This window comes from Miscanthus floridulus, chromosome 18 (genome assembly GCF_019320115.1).
Source record: "Miscanthus floridulus cultivar M001 chromosome 18, ASM1932011v1, whole genome shotgun sequence".
Classification (NCBI taxonomy): Eukaryota; Viridiplantae; Streptophyta; class Magnoliopsida; order Poales; family Poaceae; genus Miscanthus; species Miscanthus floridulus.
The window spans coordinates 130235249-130255893 of NC_089597.1; the positions used below are offsets into that span (position 1 = coordinate 130235249).

The following is a 20645-nucleotide window of genomic DNA, read 5'->3' on the forward strand; positions in this document are numbered from 1 at the left end:
TTCATGTACTAGTGTCACCTTATTTAGGTGTTTTCAATGGCGAAGTGTCATTTCAAGGAGTGGTTGTATGGTCCTAAGAACCAATGGCCGGAAGAACCGCCAAAGGCAAAGCAAAAGAAGAAAGAAAGGTTAATTTACAAAGCACCTCTAGTCAAGTGCGAATGTGGTGTTAAATCCAACTACGGTCTAGTCCCTTTGGAGCTTGGAATAGGCCATTATTGCGGCCATATGGTTGACTATGATGAGGTTGGTTATTTTTGTGGTAAACATGAAATCGTATTTTGTTTCTTTTGCTAAGACATATATGATATAATTTTTTATTTGAACAGAGCACTAGGAAATGCAGGTGGGAATGTTATGATGGTCAAGCTAAGTTCTTGAATGAACTGAAGGAGAAGCAAGTAATTGCACGGAACAGGGGATATGGACCTGACTATGTCAACCTATTCATTAAATATGACAAAGACAAGATGCGTGAGTTTGCTAGACAGCGCGGTATTTGTAACCCGATCGATGTTGGGCTTGACAAATGGGGATTGGAGAGACAGATGACGTTAGAGGAGGAGAGGGCAAGGAAGGAGTCAAGGGAGGAGACAAGAGTATAGATGCAGGTCTTGAACGAGCATGTTGTTGCATTATACGCTAGTGAGTGCTTGAAAGCCTTTTTTCGTTGTCTGATTGCATTTTATACATGATTGCATTTTATTCGCGTTGCTAATTGATTGCATTTTATACATGAACAGATTGGATGCAGCGAGGACCATGACGGAGAGGTGGCTCGTGCAAGGTATGAGGAAAAGAAGTTAGATGAGCACAGAACATGAGCTGGTCACACCGTTCAATCACCGATTGTGTTGTCTGATGAGGGGGGCGAGGATGAGGATGACACTACTAGACTGAGCGAGCTCATCGCTCTAGCAGAGGCGGGCTTACAGGCGGAGGAGGCTGATGACGACACTAGCAGACTCAGTGAGCTCATCGCTCTAACAGAGGTGAGCTTGCAGGCGGAGGAGGCTGAGGACGACACGGGTAGACTGAGCGAGCTCATCGCTCTAGCAGAGACGAGCTTGCATGCAGAGGAGGATGGCGACGCGTTCTTCACTCTAGCCACAGAGGCCACAGATGAAGCAAAGGTCACTTACTACAGGCGAAAGGCAGATCAGAGCAATGCTGGTGACCCTAGCTACAGCAATAGGGTTATGGTAGAGGATTGGTACTCGGACGATGAGTTGCTTATTCAGAATGTTTCTGACTAAGGGTTTTTGAATTACGCCGTGTATCAGAACTTTCATTGTGTTGTCTTGTTTTCCATTTGAACTATTGATGTATTGTACCCATGTATCATATACTCGGATTACCCATGGTCGATCTTAAGTGATCCCATCCGTTTGTCACCCTCCGACCTATCCGTTTGTCGCTCTCCAAGTTTTTTTAATAATAGCGAATGCGTTGAGAATTTCTAAAACGAACAAAATCGATGCACCAACCCTAAGCCTAGGTTCTATCTGTGTCCAGGTTCTGCCGCGCCATAGCCCATGGCGTAGCACTGACACGCTAAGCCCCACGGCGTGGCAGGATCTGGACACAGACAGAAGCTGACCAGCCTCAATTCCAATTGAACGGGAGCTGTTGTCAGTGCTGTAAACAACTACAAGTGTTGCCGCGACCATGCTCAAGTTGAAATGAATATGAAGCAAATAAATGGAGTCTGTGTGTAAGTTGACAAGTTGCCACATAACATTTTCATTGGTTCATGAGTCTGCAAGTTTCGGACGACAATATTCGTTCGACATAACCAACTAAGTCCCAGGAGTGTAAGGATCTCTCGGATGCCTCTTAGAAACCTCGTCGTCGTACTCCACCTCAAGAAGGGGGTACATCTGGTGCGACGCGGGAGGCGCCATCCTATTACAAATTGATAAATAAAGGGTTAGAGTATTCAAATTAACAATATTCAAATTAACATTATGCAGCTGCAGAAGAAGTCCGAGCAGCTGGCCGTTGCGTCGGAACAACTGAAAAATGCTTCCGACCAGTTGGAAAAGAAAAACCAGCAGCTCAAAAGCCTAACCGATCAGAACACAGGTATGATTATCGGCTAATATACTTTGTATTTGTTTGAACACCAGTGAATGGTACACCTTTGCAAGCACGCGAACACAAGTCCACAAGCAGACAAGCTCCTCAAAATAAACAGTCTTTACTCAGGTTACAAGCACAACAACACACAGTTCTTTACTCAGGAACACAAATGCACTGGCACAATTATTGGATCGTATTCATCATCAGTAACCAGCGTATATCTTACATATATTGTGGCAATAAATATTCATCAGTCCTGAGATCTTCTACAGTGAGCCGGGTTGCTAGACTGCCACCTGATTGATCCTCACCCAATGCAAATTGGAGCACCTTCATTTTCTCCTACCAATAAACTTATACATTTTATCATCAATCATTAAAGTATGAAAAGTGTTTCAAATTACATATCATCATCATCAAAGTATGAAAAGTGTTTCTAATTGGAAATATAGCAGTACAACTACAGGCAGCAGAGATGCTAGTAGCAAACACATGAATCCCTTGTTGCTACTGTTAGAACTCCAATCAACCAATCCTGATTAGATAGATCCTAGAAAGGCTCCAAATTTATGAGATTACTGATAATTGTTCATTCACACAAAGCAGAAATAAATACAAACGCTACACCACAAATCTGATCCGATCCTAACAGTACATCTTGTGCGTGGCAAAAAATAGTTACAGATGTATTATTATTTTTGGACCCACAGAGCTATCAACCAGTCTTCCAGAAAATGGTTTCGCATGCTGCAGGTGGATAATGACATTGCACTGGCCACTAGACGGGTAACAAACAAGGTCCACGACTCATGCAACAAGCAAGGTCTGTTCTGCTCTGGCGAAGTGTAGTAAGAGAAGAGACAAGGGTTGCTAAAGATGATGCAAGAGATTAAAAGGATGAATGCTGCAATAAAAAAGTATCGAGTGAAGGCATGCTGTTTCGGATCTCAAGATAGGAAAAAGAAGCCTTGGAATTTTACTTTGCGCATCAGGAAGATGGACCCCACAAAAAATCCTGCAGCCTTAACATAGCATCCAATGCAGTGCTCAAGAAACACTTGGGGAGATTATTTGCAAAGACGAGTGCAATTATTAACCATGCACAACATATTTTTCTTATGTGCTATACCAAGCTGAATGCCAGGACTTTAAACTCCAGATTCAAGTATGTCTGATTCTGTGCAAAATTCAAGTAAAAGATGGGCAAGGAAAATGAGCAAGCAAATATTCGACTGTCTATAAATATTGTGAGAGATTCAGAGGCGCTGGAAGATGGAAGAAACGCCAAGGACAGGCGTATTGCGTGTCGATTCTCACACAGGCTAGAAAAGCCCCAGCCGTGGCTTACATAGGGAGCACAGCACCTAGATGAATGGCCAGGAGATAATCACGGAGATAAAAATAGTAACAACTTTATCTCTTTCCTTTTACACCGCTAACTACCTTATCTCCTAGCTCCTTCTATCCTTGGTGCACACACTACACGTTTACAACCCATGCACGCTACACATCACTTTGTATTCTAACACTCCCCCTCAATTGAAACTTCCTAAGTTGAGATTGTTCTTAAACATCTCCAAGTTCCGCACAGCCAACGGCTTGGCAAAACCATCTGCAATTTGATCCCTTGTAGAAATGTATTCAATATCAAGTAGCCTTCTTGCTACTCGTTCACGAACAAAATGATAATCTACCTCTATGTGCTTTGTTCTAGCATGAAAGACAGGATTTGCTGAAAGATACTTAGCTCCAATATTGTCACACCACAATTTTGCTGTTCTTGGCGCTTGAATGCCCAACTCATATAATAGAGTTTGTATCCACATTACCTCAGCAGTGGCATTAGCAACTGCTTTGTATGCAGCTTCTGTGCTCGATCTTGATACCGTAGATTGTTTCTTGGCACTCCAAGAAATGAGATTAGATCCTAGAAACACGGCAAATCCTCCAGTTGATCGCCTGTCATCTTGATCTCCTGCCCAATCCGCATCTGAGAATGCACTTACAAGAAGAAAGGATGACTTACAAATTTTAAGTCCAATCTCCAAAGTATGTTTGAGGTACCTTAGTATCCTTTTTACTGCAGCCCAGTGGATAGTAGTAGGTGCATGCAAGTATTGGCAAACCTTGTTTACAACAAAGGAAATATCTGGCCGAGTTAAGGTCAAATACTGCAAGCCTCCTACAATGCTCCTGTATGCCGTAGCATCTTTGGGACCAAGAGGATCACCTTTATGAGCAGATAATTTTTCTGAGATAGACAATGGTGAGCTAACCGGTTTGCACTCCATCATATTAGCACGCTGCAACACATCTTTAGTATATTTTTCTTGTGTTAACAGAATCCCATTGTTTATCTTCTTGACCTCTATACCAAGAAAGAAGTGCAGATCCCCTAGAGTGCAAATTCCTTTCCCAAATCCTGTAACAGACATGTTGTGGCTTCCTGGGTAGAGCTAGCAACAATTATATCATCAACATAAATAAGAATAAACATAGTGACTGATCCTTTATGATAATAAAACAGAGATGTATCAGCCTTTGACACTTTAAAGCCCAACTGACACAACTTATTACTTAGCCGTGAATACCACGCTCTTGGTGCTTGTTTGAGCCCATATAAGGCCTTATCAAGCTTGCAGATATACCCATTCTGTGACTTGTCCTCATAACTAGGTGGTTGTTTCATATACACATCTTCTTCTAAATACCCATGAAGAAAAGCATTCTGAACATCTAATTGACGTAGACTCCACCCTCTAGAGACAGCAACAGATAGAATAGTCCTGATAGTGGCTGGTTTCACAACTGGACTGAAAGTGTCCTCATAATCAATACCATAACGTTGTCTAAATCCCTTTGCTACAAGCCTGGCTTTGTATCTATCCAAACTCCCATCAGATTTTTGTTTGACTTTATATACCCATTTACAGTCAATGACATTGATACCTTTCTTTAGTGGGACTAAATGCCAAGTTTTATTATTAATCAAGGCATTATATTCTGCATCCATAGCTAATTTCCAATCTCTACTGTTCAGTGCTTCATCAAGAGACTGTGGTTCACCAGATGTTGTGAAACATCCATACCTGACCGTGCCGTCTGTATAGACTTTAGGCTTACGAATACCATCACGAAGTCGAGTCCTTGGTGGTGTAGGAGCCTCCGTTGCTGCCACAGAAGATCCATCCATAGCAGTACTGATAGCATCAGCGCCAGATCCCCCCGTGCCTGCGACAGGATGGGATGACGGGGCTGCCACAGTCGAGGCAGCAAGGCACACCGCGTTGGAGATGAGACGCGTGACCCCGCCCGGTTGACACGCGCCAGACGATGGCGAGGCGGCATGCAACATGGCGTCCACCGGGGGCGGGAGGTGGGAGGAAACGGGGTCCGCCGGGGCAGCAATGTCCGCATCGCCTCCTGCAGCGCCGTTTGGCATCAATCCTGGAGCAGAGTCGGCAGGATTTGACACCGGATCTTCATCAGGTTCCACGCTGGGAGGCAAAGAGCTCCCCCTGTTATCACATGCTGCATGCTCACCATCAGTAGTAGAGTTAATGGAATCAAGCACTTGATCAACTAACTATTCCGTCCCAAGAGAATGCACAAGGCCAGGTGGAAGGAGTGCAATTTCTGCACGGAGGCGGGCGCCTGCGTTGGAGTGCAAACTAGAGAAGGGAAAAACCTCTTCATCAAAGATTACATCTCTAGAAATATATACTCGGCCGGATTGAATGTCAAGGCATTTATAACCCTTGTGTAGGCTACTATAACCAAGAAAGACACACCGCTTAGAACGGAGTTCAAGTTTATGACGATTGTAGGGTCGGAGGTTGGGCCAACAAGCACAACCAAAGGTGTGAAAAAAGAGTACTCCGGTCTTTGTTGGAGTAAGCGTTCAAAAGGTGTATGATTATCAATGACTTTGCTAGGCCGGCGATTAATAAGAAACGCGGCAGCCATGAAAGCTTCGTCCCAAAATTTTAGTGGCATATGCATGGGCTAGAAGAGACAACCCAACCTCAACTATGTGACGATGTTTACGTTCAATAACCCCATTTTGTTGATGTGCATGGGGACATGATACATGATGAATGATGCCGACTTGGGAAAAAAAGCTATTTAATTTTTGATATTCTCCGCCCCAATCAGTTTGCATAGCAAGATTTTTTCTATCAAATTGTCGCTCAACCATTCGTTGGAATTCATGAAACTTTTGGAATACTTCAGATTTATACTTAAGGAAATAAACCCATGTAAAACGACTGAAATCATCAACAAAGCTAACATAGTAACGTTTTCTCCCAACAGATTCAACTGCAGGGCCCCAGACATCTGAATGGATAAGTTCCAAAGGAAAACTAGTTGAGCTAACTGATCTACTATAAGGTAACTGATGACTTTTTGCTTGCTGGCAAGCATCACAAACTGATTTCTTATTGGACTTGGAAGAACAAGAAAGATTATTACTGTCTACGACTCTGGTAACAATGGGAAGAGAAGGATGGCCTAGACGATTATGCCATCTAGACACGGTTGGCTTGTCAACTGCATTCGCCTGCTTTACTGGAGAATCGGCAGGAAGGGGATACAATCTACGACGACATGGTCCTTTAAGAATCGTTTTCTTCGTAGCCTGATCCTTGATAAGAAAAAAATCAGGATGAAACTCAAGAAAAGCAGAGTTGTCTTTAGCAAGACGATGAACGGAGACCAGATTTTTTGCAGCTTTAGGAACATGAAGGACATTGTTAAGATGTAAACTACGGGATTGAGTTGGAACAGTAGTATGACCAACGTGTTTGATTTCCATACCTGAACCAGACGCAGTGTGAATCTGGTCATTGCCATGATACTTCTCCCTCATCGTCAACTTGTTTAGTTCACTTGTTACATGATCCGTTGCTCCCGTGTCGGTGTACCAGTTGGTGTCGACATTGTAGGCGTGCATGGCGATGGCGGCGTTGACATGGCGCTCTTCTGGGACATAGTTTTCATCAAACCGATGCCAGCACCGAGTCACCCTATGCCCCGTCTTGAAGCAGATCTGACAGAACGGTGGATCATCAGACCCACTTGTCACATCAGGTCATTGCTGTCGCTCTCCGTTGCGCTATTACGGTGCGCCCCTTCCACGGCCGCGCACCTGGCTGCGCCCGCGCTGACCACGGCCACGGGCAGTGCCCGAGCCACGGTTCCCATTGCCACGCCCACGGTTTGCCACGTGAGCATAGGAGCCGCCGTCTTGCAGCTCCAATCTGGTCTCGAAACTGAGCAATTGGGCATATAGCTCAGGGATCGAGATGGGATCGGTCCTAGTAGTGACCGACGTCACCACTGGGTTGTAGTCGGCATCAAGACCGTTGCAGATGTGCACCGCCAGTTCTTCATCATCCAGAGATTTACCAACAGCAGCCATCTCGTCTGCAAAACCTTTCATCTTGGCAACATAATCCGTAATCGACATGTTACCTTTCTTCGTAGTGGTGAGGGCAAGCCTCACATTCATTGTCTTGGCGTGGGTCTGCGCGGAGAACATCTTCTCCACGGTCGACCATGCTTGTTCCACCGTCTCTGCAGCGACGATTTGCGCCTGAACTTCCTTCCCCGCGCTCGAGAGGATGAGCCCAAGGATCTGTTGATCCCGAGCATACCACACCTCAAACGCTAGGTTAGGATTGGTGACGGTCGTGCCGTCCGTCTTCTTCTCGACGATCTCAGCATCGGGGGCCTTGGCCTTGCCATTGATATGCCCCTCATAGCGAGCACCGCGGATCGCGGCGAGGACCTGCGCTCTCCATAGCGCATGGTTGTTTTTGGATAGCTTCTCGGTCACTTGGAAACTGAAGAAGGGATTGGTGGTCGTGCTTGAACTCATCGCCATGGAAACCTAGGCTCTGATTACCATGTGAGAGATTCAGAGGCGCTGGAAGATGGAAGAAACACCAAGGACAGGCGTATTGCGTGTTGATTCTCACACAGGCTAGAAAAGCCCCAGCCGTGGCTTACATAGGGAGCACAACACCTAGATGAATGGCCAGGAGATAATCACGGAGATAAAAATAGTAACAACTTTATCTCTTTCCTTTTACACCGCTAACTACCTTATCTCCTGGCTCCTTCTATCCTTGGTGCACACACTACACGTTTACAACCCATGCACGCTACACATCACTTTGTATTCTAACAAATATGACCCACAAACTTATAAAACATTTCACCAGACACTAGAGATGCTACCATTTGTGTAACCTAGGTTGCAAACTTCACAACTATCCCCCAAGTACTCAAGTTGGTACAGTGGTGGCAATCGCCATACTGAGGGACAGTTTAGGCAATTTAGGCAGAGATTATGCCCAGAATCCCAGTTTGAACTTAGATCAGAAGGCTCTTTTGACTAGTAGTAAAACTTTCACTTTAACAAAATAGCAAGCTGCAGTTTGGTACTCTGTAAGTTATAGCAGCAAGTAATTAAGTACCCATCTGATCCTAGTTCATCCTATTATCGTTCTGACATTTACTCTGTAAAGACAAAAGGAACTATTGTTTCAGAAAGAAAAATCCAGGTTTCAGAAAGAAAAGTGACGAGATATGGAACAGACGAGATATCAGTTCGCCATCTCTAAAAAACAAGACGAAGCCCATGAATCAGCATGTTGTGTCACACTACTACACGAATCAGCTAACCAATCTCAAATTCTCAATCATACGACAGCCGATTGATGGGAGGCAAAGAATCGAGCCAACCGGCGAGCGTCGGGTGTGTTGGGATAAAATGCTAGGCGGAAATGAGTGGGAAACACACCCTAAGCACCTTCATGGATCGGAGAAGGAGCCCATTAGGGTCGTTTGTATGGGCCGGTTCGCCGAACCGCACCGTCCCCATATCTTGACCGGCGGAGAGGGGAAAACTGTTTTTTTTGTTACTACTGCAGAAAGGTGATTTTCTCGCTTATCTCTCTCCGTCTCCCCTAAACACACTACAGATGGAGAATCGCCGATGGTCTGGACCAACAAGACCCTAGGGTCCGAATCCTTTTTCTTCTGCAGTTCAACTTCTATCTTCTAGCCTTGCTTCCATGTGCCAACACCAATGTGTTTCACCACTTTGTGAACGTGTGTTAGCATTTTTCAAAGCATTTTCAAGGGTTTTAAGTTAGCACACTAGGTCCTAATGCATATGCATGAATCACTTCACCTAGTGACATTTGATAACCGTTTTAACCATGATTTTCCCCTCTTCATAGTACGGCTATCTATCATAAACGTGATCACACTCTCTATAGTGTCTTGATCACCAAAACAAAATGATCCTTAGGTCTTATACCTTTGTCTTGATCAATTTTGTTTTTCTCTTTCTTCTTTTTCTAAGTTGGAGCACTAGATCCATCTTTTTGGCCACCTCTATCATCATGAGTGCCATCCATCACTTGGGGTGTACCAACCTACCTCTTAAACACACTTAGAGCCAAAGGCTAGTACACTAGGTTTCATCAATTAGCCAAAATCAAACTACGGCTTTCAGGTGCGCACCAGACTGCAGCACCGGACCTCTCCAATGGTCAAAATCCAACTACTCCAAAACTAGCCGTTGGCACTGTTCACCATCCGGTGCATAGGTCCGGAGACCACCAGACAGCACCGATGCATGCAACGCCTCTAACTGCGCGCTAACACCCTCTCTGGTAGAATGGTGTGGTGCACCATTTGGCGCTCGCACCTGACACCTCCGGTGCCCCCTTTTGAGCTTCGTGCGCCTTAGGCGGCCTTCACCGGACATGTCCGGTGCACACCGGAACACAACGTGCATGCCTTAGAACAACGCCACCAACCGCCACTGCCCAGGAGCTCCGGTGTGCACTCGGGTGCAACACCAGATAGCTCTGGTAAGTGTTGAAACAACACTCCGCGCTTTGTTTCAAATCCTTTTTCAAACATGCTAACTCCCAAATGTTGTCCAACACGACAACAACACCTTTGGCCCTAAGTTAGCATTTTCAAATTCATTTTCAAAGGATTTTCACTTGCACCTTTCCATGCCAACCGATCTAAATGCATCGCGAGTTAAATCTCACCTAGTGGCACTAGATAACCGATTAGCTCACAAGAGAACCCCTCTTGATAGTACGGCTATCTATCTTAAATCCGGTCAAGCACTTCTCTACTCAACCTTTGACCGGTGAAATGAAATGCCCTACTGTTGGTGTTTTGGACCGGCGAGCCCTCAACCAACTAGTAAATTTCTACTGCGTGTTCCCAATCCCGGATGGTGATGCAAAGAGACACAAGGTTTATACTGATTCGGGCAATAGGTGCCCTACGTCCAGTCTGAGAGATCGATCTTGTATTCCTTGCACCGAGGTGCTCGTAGTAGTGGTTTATAAGCAGGGCGAGAGAGGGAGCTAGTCCTAGGTCTCTACGTGGGGTGGTGTGGTTTGCTTGAGATGTTGATCTCAGGCAACGAGGAAGCGTGTGTTTGTCTAGGCATTTATGCGTGAGTTTGTCGCGTGGGCGTAGGCCTAATTGTAAGCGTCCGATTCTCCTCTCCCCCCCAGAAACGGCCCCGGTCCCTCCCTTTTATAGTTGAAGGGGGGACGGAGGTGATACATGTGTTAGCTACGCAGCGTCGTGCGACCAGAGGTGACATGTCCGAGCCCTGTAGCCTATCACTGTGGCAGCATGGTCGATGGAGTGGTCCTGCTCTTGAAGTGCTGGGGCGACGAGCCGGTCACGCCCAATCCTGTGCGACGTGGGAGCTCTAGTGATGGCTCGACGCAGGGCATGGCGGACGTCGTGCTGGTCACTGTGCGTTGACAGTATGAGGAGCCGAGGCCCGGTTGGTGCTGAGGCCGAGCAGCCGTGGGGGCTCGGCGGGTGCGAATTCCGAGGTTGCTGAGACCCTAAAGTGGATTGCCAAGGCTTAGTGAGAGCAGTTGGTCCCGTACACTAATTCCGAGGCTATTGTGACCCGGACTTGACTTCCCACGCCGTGTTGTTCCTGGAGTAGGGGTTAGGTAGCACAGTGTAGTGCGGGCGCCGGTCGTGGGCACAGCACCAGAGCACAGTGGCTGGTAACCCCTGCCCCGTCTTGTCCTGAATGGTATGACGTTGATGCGGCCTCCTGTCTCATTAGCCGCTCTGCTATGTCGAGCCATCGTCCGGCTGATATCGTGGGAGTGGTCGGTCACATTAATAGGACGCGACGCTCTGTCGGGGAGATCGGTCGAGGCAGAGGCGACGGGTTATTGCTGAGCCGGCCTCGAGCGAGATGGGGAATCGGCATCTCGTCCGAGGCTTTACGCGCGGGGCCTCGGGCGAGATGGAGAATCGGTTCCCCGTTCGAGGCCTTTCGTGCGAGGCCTCGAGCGAGGCGGAGATTCGGTAGGCCTTTCGAGGCCTCCCGCGCGAGGCCTCGAGCGAGGTGGAGAGCCGGTGGCCTCGGACAAGTCCGGGGGTTAGCCAATGGTTCGTCTCTTGGCTTTGATTTTGATGGGGTCTAAGCGATTTTTCGGTATACGCTTAGGGGACCCCGTTTCATGGTACCCGACAGTAGCCCCCGAGCCTCGGGGAGAGTGTGAGCGCTCTTCCTGAGGTTTTGACGTGGTTTGGCTCACAGGAGCTCTCGACGGGTTGGTGTTGCGTATTCGAAGCCTCGGTGGGTGCGCGCGAGCGCACCCATCGAGTGTAGCCCCCGAGGCCCTGGAGGAGTGGATTTATTCCTCCAGGGGCTTTTTCTCACGTTGAGCGAGGGGTTTTTTTGTATTTGCCAAGCCCACGAGTGCGAGTTTGGGTCGCTGGGTCTCGGCGCGGTTGCAGGAAGAGCCCCCTAGCCTCTGCACGGAGCGAGAGGGCGGTCAGGAGTTCCCCTGGCTTTTTGTGCGACCCTCGTGCATCCTTTTCGCTTGGAAGGAGGGGTTGTTTGCCGAGCCCCCTCGGGTGCGAGCTTGGGTCACTGGGTCTTGGCAAGGTTGCAGGAAGAGCCCCCGAGCCTCTACACGGAGCAAGAGGGTGATCAGGAGTTCCCCTGGCTTTTTGTACGACCCTCGTGCATCCTTTTCGTTCAGAAGGAGGGGTTGTTTGCCGAGCCCCCTCGGGTGCGAGCCTGGGTCACTGGGTCTTAGTAAGTTTATAGGAAGAGCCCCCTAGCCTCTGCACAGAGCGAGAGGGTGGTCATGAGTTCCTTTGGCTTTTTGTATGACCCTCGCGCATCCTTTTCGCTCGGAAGGAGGGGTTGTTTGCTGAGACCCCTTGGGTGCGAGCCTGGGTCGCTGGGTCTCGGCAAGGTTGCAGGAAGAGCCCCCGAGCCTCTGCACAGAGCGAGAGGGCGATCAGGAGTTCCCCTGGCTTTTTGTACGACCCTCGCACATCCTTTTAGCTCAAAAGGAGGGGTGGAATATGCCAGGCTACCCTCGGTGGGCGCGAGCGGTGACACTTCCGGTGAGCTGTTATCGGGTAAGTCCGAGTGGAGGCCCATGCCCCGTTCGATAGGGGTCAGCTAGTAGTCTAGAGACACACTCCAAAAGTACCAGAGTGCTTCTCTAGTGGGTGCCGAGGCTGTTCGATGGGCCTCGGTGGCTCGATGCCTCCCTACGGTGGGATCCCATTCAGAGACCTCCCTGCCGGTCTTGGACACGACTTAGGGCATCCCGAGTGATCATTTGCTTGGGCCTTGGCCATGCGTAGGCTCGCCCATAGTTGTCCCTAACTCTGCTGCCCTGGGGCGGCTATCGAAACCCTCGGGGGCCCAGCTTTCGAACCCCTAGACCGTAACAGGCTCGATGCCCTTTATCACGTTTTTCTGAGTCTTCAAGTGCGAGCTTGGGTCGCTTGTCTTCGTCTTGGGTGCAGGAAGAGCCCCCGAGCCTCTACACGGAGTGAGAGGGCGGTCAGGGGTTCCCCTAGCTTTTTGTGCGACCCTCGCGCATCCTTTTCGTTCGGACGGAGGGGTTGTTTGCCGAGCCCCCTTGAGTGCGAGCCTAGGTCGCTGGGTCTCGGTAAGGTTGCAGGAAGAGCCTTCGAGCCTCTGCACAGAGTGAGAGGGTGATCAGGAGTTCCCCTGGCTTTTTGTGCACCCCTCGCGCATGAGGGTTTATTTGCCGAGCCCCCCTTGGGTGCAAGCCTGGGTCGTGGGGTCTCGGCATGTTTGCAGGAAGAGCCCCCTAGCCTCTGCACGGAGCGAGAGGGCAGTCAGGAGTTCCCCTAGCTTTTTGTACGACCCTCACGCATCCTTTTCGCTTGGAAGGAGGGGTTGTTTGCCGAGCCCCCTCGAGTGCGAGACTGGGTCGCTGGGTCTCGGCAAGGTTGCAGGAAGAGCCCCCGAGCCTCTACACGAAGCAAGAGGGCGATCAGGAGTTCCCCTGGCTTTTTGTGTGACCCTCGCGCTTCCTTTTCACTCGAAAGGAGGGGTGGAATATGCCAGGCTACCCTCGGTGGGCGCGAGCGGTGACACTTCCGGTGAGCTGTTATCGGGTGAGTCCGAGTGGAGACCCATGCCCGTTCGATAGGGGTCAGCTAGCGGTCCATTGACGCGCTCCAAAGGTACCAGAGGGCTTCTCTAGTGGGTCCTAGGGCCGTTCGATAGGACCCAGGGGCTTGATGCCTCCCTATGGTGGGATCCCATTCGGAGACCTCCCTTCCGGTCTTGGACACAACTTAGGGCATCCCAAGCGTTTTGCTTGCTTAGGCCTCAGCCCCGTACGGGCTCGCCCATAGTTGTCCCTGACTCTGTTTCCCTAGGGTGGCTATTGAAACCCTCGGGGCCCAGCCTTCGAACTCCTGGACCGTAACGGGCTCGGCGCCCAGTTCCTTCGTCTGAAAGGAATCGGGTGGGGGATATCCCCCCCCATCGGCTTGACAACGGCAGGCGCGCCTTTTGAGGCGATTTTCTCGGGGAGGCAGAATGACGCCTGCCGCTACAGCGGTCGGACAAGACACTGTGTCAGCGGATGGAACATAACTGTTCACGCGATTAATGAGGAAAAGGTGGGTACGTGGGTGGTAAAATCGGATCTAGATTAACTGTGCCGGATCTGAGGGAAACTTTCCCGATTTTGTCGCCCGCCCATTTCATCTCCTTCCTACATAAATACGCAACGAGCCTCACCCCTCCCCTCCTTACCTTGCCTACATTCGCCTTTGCCGCCCTTGAGCCGTCGCTAGAACAGAGAGCACCGGGGAGAAGAAGGGAGAAGGGCGAGGCAGAGAGAGAGCGAGAGAGGCTTACCGCCATAGTCGTATTCTCCATCGCACTCATGGCCGGCGATGTTGTCATTGAGGCAGACCCTTGGGGTCAGTCCAACGTATCTATGGAGATGCTCCGGTCGCTCGTCGATGACGGCCTTCTCTATCCGGTTACCGACCCCAACAGGCCGGAGTGGATTGCTCCGTCGGGCGAGCTGGAGCCGAGGCCACGCGACGGCTACGTTGTGAGCTTCGTATCCTTTCACGAGTGCGGCCTCGGCCTACCGGCGGACCGTTCATGCGGGCGCTCCCGCACTACTATGGCATGGAGCTCCACAACTTCAACCCCAACTCCCTCGTGTAGGCGACCATCTTCGTTGCCATCTGCGAGGGGTATCTGGGGATTGCTCCCCATTGGGAGCTGTGGCTCCACCTCTTCCGAGTGGGGCATACCACCAAGCTGATGGGCACGACGGGCATGAGGAAGGCAGTGAGGGCTGGTGGTTGCACTCTCCAAGTGCGCCAGGACTGTCAGCACCTTTATATCCTGGCCCAGCTCACGTCAACCAATCGCCGCTGGTACACCAGCTGGTTCTATCTCCACAACAACGACGGTAGACTTCCCCCCTACACTGGGCAGATCGTGGAGAGCTGTCCAGAGAAGTGGAAGTATGGCATCCCGAAGGAGGATTAGCCCAAGTTGCAGCCGCTCCTGGAGGGGCTAGAGAGGCTGCGGAGCCACTACCTTACGGTGGCTACAGTCATGGCAGCCTCCCACCGCTAGAGGGTGCTGCCGCTGATGGCTCAGCAGCGGCGGCTGTTCGACATGAGACCAGATGAGCTAATCGAGGGCATCCGGATGTCCGCCGACGCCCTCTCCGATGAGGAGATTCTACGTCGAGTGAGGGAGACGCTGGATGGGAAGCTGACAAGCGGTGGTCTGACCCCTATCGTGATGCACCCGTCGTGGGGGTACCTCTACCTAGTAAGTCACGCACCACTGCAGCCCCTGAGGCCTCCCTATTCCTCACTGTTTCCTGCTCCCTTACCCATGTTCACCATTCCCGTAGGGCATGAGGGATGTGCGAGCCTCCCCACCACCCGTTCCCAAGGACGTAGCGCGGCGGGCGGTGAACCGGGCGCACGCCGAGGCGCAGAAGAGGCGGAAGGATGCCAAGGGAGCAAAGCGTACGAGGAAGATCCTTGTGCGCGAGGGACTGGAGAAGTGCCACCGGCAGTAGAGGCAGGACGGTCTCCCAGTGGAGTCGTCTCCATCACCGTCACTGTCGACGGATGCTTCGGATGGAGATGATGAGAGCGAGAGGGGGCGGGGTCCCCTAGACCATCTCCCTGATGTCGGGGAGACGGCGCCCGGGCTGTCGACGAGCAGCCCGGCGCTCCTAGGAGGAGGAGGAGAGGACGCCTCGAGGCCAGCGATCGCCCACCCCGGGGCCGAAGCCAACACGCTCGAGGCATGGGCGTTAGGGAAGCGAGCCGTCAGCCCGATGGGATCGATGGCTGAGGTAGAGTAGGCGGCGGTGGGGGAGACACAACTGCCCCCACAGAGGGTCGAGGGGGCGCCAGAGTCCGGCGAGGGCCGGCCGGCACCGGCGGACACGGAGGCCATGCCACCGCCGCCGCCACTGCCGTTGTAGAGGAGGGTCGCAGTGCCGAAGTAGTTGCAGCCCCGCTCGAGGTAAGCATTTTTTTGGCAGAGTTGCAGCATCTCCCGTTCGTTCTTCGGTCGTATGCTGACCCCATAAGTATCTTGTCCTCATCTGGAAGCGTCTTGCGGAGGTGCCTGCCTTGGCGCCACATAAGGCGCTCAAGGTGAGCGCCAGCTCCATCGCCCAAGGTAAGCGTGGCGTGGCCTCGGCCGGGGCCGACCCGAAGGAGATGGATGCCCAAGAAGAGGCGGCTGAGGCGGCCTTGGAGCAAGCAGAGGAGGTGGAGCCTATGCCTCGCAAGACTGAGGCCCGCGAGTCGGCTAGAGCCAAGGCGCCTTCAGTTGCCGAGGCCCCTCGGATTCCCGAGGCCAAGGCGACGGAGGTCGGAGCCCCTGGGACCACCAAGGCTGGGGTGGCGGAGGCCAGAGCCCCCAGGACCATCGAGGCCAGGGTGGCAGAGGCTGGAATGAGCGTGGCAAAGCTGGTGGCCCAGGATGCGGAGATGAAGGTGGCACAAGCCTCAGTGTCGCCCCTAGCCCAAGGCCCGCTGCCGTTGCGGGAGAGCGCCCAAGAAGTGGAGGTCCATTCGATCTCCTCTAACAATACTTCTCGGGGGAAGGAGGGGGCGGATGCCAAGGCGGCTAGAACCATGGAGCAGCCAGCTCCGACCTCTGGCGAGGGAAGCTCGGCCCTCGTGCGGATGCGACCCGAGCCCTGCGGGTGGGATCACCAGCGTGTCTTGTGGCGGAGCCGGGACGACCCTGAGGGGGAGCCTCTGTTCGCCCTTGAGGACATAGCTGAGGGGGGGCGCTAGGACACCTTCGAGCAATACCACCAGCTGGCGTAGTGGCTGCTGCAGACAGCGCTGTCCGTCGTGGCCGACGATCTGCCCGGGGTCGCCCAGGTACGTGCCTTCTTTTCTCGTGCGGTGTCATTTTTTTCTTAGTTTTCTTACAGTGCATGACCCCTGTTCTGCCTATCCAGGAGCTCGAGGCCCGGTCCCTCGGGAAGTCGATCTTCCTCCAGCAGGAGAGGGACGTCTGGGACCAGCTTCGGCGGTAGAAGGACTTGCTCACTCATGCCAATGAGCTTCTGTCGGCGTGGAGCATGAAAGTGGAGGACCTTCGCCTTTGTTGTGTCGATATGAAGGTCGAGGCGGCCATGGCTTAGGAGCAGGTCGCCCCTTTGGTGGCGCGTGTCAAGGTGCTGGAGGAGGAGCTAGCCCGATGGCCTCGTCCAAGGCCCTCGCTGGGCAGCTAGGGGTGGAGCAGGGCGCGCACCAGCTGACGAAAGGCGCCCTGGCTAAGGCCGTCAAGGTGGCTGAGGTGTCCCGGACTGAGGCTATGGTCTGGAAGGGAAAGGTCGAGGGTGAGTCATGTTCCCTTTGATTTATTTGTTTTTCTTACGCTCGTCCCCTAACTCCCCGATGTGATGCAGAGCTGGAGAAGGAGGTCTCTAGGGCGGCCGAGGCCTCTCGGGTCGAGGTCTAGCGCCTGAAGGAGAAAGCCGAGGCCTCTTGGCTCGAGGCTCAATGCTGGGAAGAGAAAGCCGAGGGTGAATCCTGTAGGCCCCTACCCCTGTTTGGCTTATTTCCCTTTGCGCTTAACCCCAACCTGCTTGTCTTGGTGCAGGGTTGGAGAAGGAGGTTTCTCGGGTCGCCGAGGCTTCCGTCGCGGTGCAGGCGGTGCTCAATGCCGAGATCGGGGAGCACAATGCGCTGCAGAGCACCGCTTGTACCACCTACGAGGCCCTGGAGGTTGAGGGGGTCTAGTCAGGCCGCTCCCTTAGGAGCCGCCTGATTGCGTTGAGCGGCCAAGTGCATGAGCGGCTCCGAGGGGCGCTGCACACGGGCGTCAAGCGCACCCTGGCCGTCATCACATCGCACTACATCGGCGTTGACCTCAAGGCCATCAGCGATGGCTACGTCCTACCCGATGATGACGAGGAGGCCGATGAGGAGGTCGCAAAGCTGATGGAGGTGGCTGAGGGCCCCGGCACGGCGCTGGCCAAGCTGTTCAAAGAGGAGGTGGTCCCTCCCACGCTGTCCGCCAATGCTGAAGGCCCTGAGCCTTGGCCTGGGCCCAAGGGGCTATGTAAATAGATTAGGGATTACATTACCCTACCATAACGCTGGTGGCCGTCGAGGCCTTTTTTAAGTGCCCGTGTGTCTATGTTTCTTAATCGTTTTTTATTGTGTTTCTGAGCCTCTACCCTCTGTCTTGTCTCTGAACAGATCTCTTACAAAAAACTTCCTCAGAGCCTAAGCTGCCCCTTGAGCGAAAGGTGGTGAGGGAGTGCCATAGCCCGAAGGTGTAGGCCGTCTCGCGACTCGACCAGTCTTTTGGCCTTGAGACAGACTTTTGGTCCTTAGGTTTTTTACAACCGATTTGTTAGAGCATGCTAGAGAGTTTGGCGTAGAATTTTTTTTCAAAAAACGACTAAATATGGTGCGTGGGACTTAGGGGGGGAGTCCCCCCATCTAGCCCCCGAGGGAGGCTTGGTTCTGCAGAGGCATAGCCATGTCCTGTTTGAGCCCCACAGTGGGCACCTCTGTAGAGGCAGAGCTGAGTCTCCCTTATGGTGTTATCGTAATGCCGAGGCCCGCGATGGGCTTGGGGGGTTTCTTGAAAAATTAGAACGACTAAAGAACGCTTCTTAATTGTATTTCGAGAAACAATGTATACAATGCTTGGAAATTTAAGGGTAAAAGCGACGTAGCTGTTCTATGTTCCAAGCGTTGGTGAGGATTTTGCCCTTCTCGTTGGCTAGCTTGTAGGTCCCGGGCTTCAGCACTTGGGCGATGATGTATGGTCCTTCCCATGGCGGGGTCAGCTTGTGGTGGCCCTTGTTGCTCTGCCTCAGCCTCAGCACTAGGTCGCCTACCTTCAAGTCTCGGCTTCGAATGCACCGGGCTTGATAGCGCCGTAGAGCTTGCTGGTACTTGGCCGAGTGTAGCAGCGCAACGTCTCAGGTTTCCTCCAGTTGGTCGAGGGCATCCTCATGGGCGGTGCGGTTGCTTTGCTCGTTGTAGGCCTGTAGCCTTGGGGAACCGTATTCCAAGTCAGTGGGGAGGACGGCCTTAGCTCCATAGACTAGGAAGAACGGTGTGAACCTCGTGGCTCGGCTTGGGGTGTTCCTCAGGCTCCAGATAACCGACGGGAGTTCGGCAAGCCATTTCTTGTCAAACTTCTTCAACCGGTTGTATATTCTTGGCTTGAGGCCTTGTAGGATCATGCCATTGGCACGTTCTACTTGGCTATTTGTCCTAGAGTGTTCTATGGCTGACCAGGCCACACGGATGTGGTGGTCGTCGTAGAACGTCAGGAATTTTTGGCCGGTGAATTGTGTGCCGTTGTCAGTGATGATGGTGTTCGGAACCCCGAACCTGTGGATGATGTCAGTGAAGAACAACACCGCTTGCTCAGATTTGATTCAATTGATTGGGTGAGCCTCGATCCATTTGGAGAACTTATCGATCGCTACCAGGAGATGGGTGTAGCCTCCGGGGGCCTTCTGCAGAGGCCCAACCATGTCGAGCCCTCATGCGGCAAATGGCCATGTAATGGGGATGGTTTGGAGGGCTTGGGCCAGGAGGTGTGTCTGCCGTGCATAGTACTAGTATCCCTCGTAGGAGTGTACTAGCTTGGTGGCGTCAGCAACCGCCATCGGCCAGTAGAACCCTTGGCCGAAGGCATTTCCGATGAGCGTCCGAGGCACCACATGGTGCCCGCAGGCTCCCGCGTGCAAGTCCCAAAGTAGGGCTTGGCCTACCTCGGTGGTGATGCATCGTTGGAGGACGCCAGATGGGCTTCGCCTGTACAACTCGCCGTTGCTGAGGACATAAGTTTTGGCTCGTTGCGCAAGCCATCGGGATTTGGTCCTGTCTACGTGAAGCTCTCCTCGAATGAGGCAATCAAGGAACGGGACTCGCCAGTCCATGTCCTGGGTGGCCTCGGGAGGTTCCATGTTGACTTCCATGACCTTGGGCTCGGCCGAAGGTGTCTTGGCGGCAGAGGGGGCCCCGAGCCCTACGGTGGGTTCGGCCGGTGGGCCCTCTTCCATCGTCGAGATGTAGTCGATGGAAGGCTTGTGGAGGTCTCTAGCGAAGACGTTCAGGGGGACCGGAGCCCATGCTGACGCTATCTTTGCCAGTTCATCCGCGGCCTCGTTGAATTTTCGCGTGATGTGGTTGAGCTCGAGGCCGTCGAACTTGTCTTCTAGGCAATGTACCAACTTGCAGTACGCCTCCATTTTGGGGTCGAGGTAGTTCAACTCCTTCATTACTTGATCGACGACGAGCTGCGAGTCACCCTGGACGTCGAGGCGCCGTACTCCAAGTTCGATGGCGATCTGCAAGCCATTGACGAGGGCTTCGTACTCGGCTGCGTTGTTGGAGGCGGCGAAGTGGAGCCTAACCATGTAGCGCATGTGTACTCCGAGGGGTGAGATGAGGAGCAGACCCACGCCTACACCGGTCTTCATCAGGGACAAGTCGAAGTACATGGTCCAGCATTCCACCTGGACTTGAGCAGGTGGCAGTTGGGTGTCGGTCTACTCAGCCACAAAATTGGCCAAGACCTGAGACTTGATTGCTTTTCGAGGCGCAAAAGTCAGGGCTTCCCCCATGAGTTCGATGGCCCACTTGGCTATCCTACCCGAGGCCTCCTGGTTATGGATTATCTCTCCCAGGGGGAAAGACGACACCACGGTCAC

The 20645-nt window shown here is 52.1% G+C and overlaps 1 protein-coding gene and 1 non-coding gene across 2 annotated transcripts; both read right to left on the reverse strand.

The window, feature by feature from the left end:
- Window positions 1-7347: 7347 nt before the first annotated feature.
- Window positions 7348-7486, reverse strand: LOC136525006 (small nucleolar RNA Z247). Its single transcript, XR_010776341.1, has one exon. It is a non-coding gene; the product is annotated as a small nucleolar RNA Z247 (small nucleolar RNA).
- Window positions 7417-7969, reverse strand: LOC136524674 (uncharacterized). Its single transcript, XM_066517951.1, has 2 exons — window positions 7496-7969; window positions 7417-7422 (listed from the first exon to the last, which is right to left on the reverse strand). Exons 1-2 carry the CDS (start codon window positions 7967-7969, stop codon window positions 7417-7419), a joined length of 480 nt encoding a protein of 159 aa, XP_066374048.1.
- Window positions 7970-20645: the final 12676 nt, after the last annotated feature.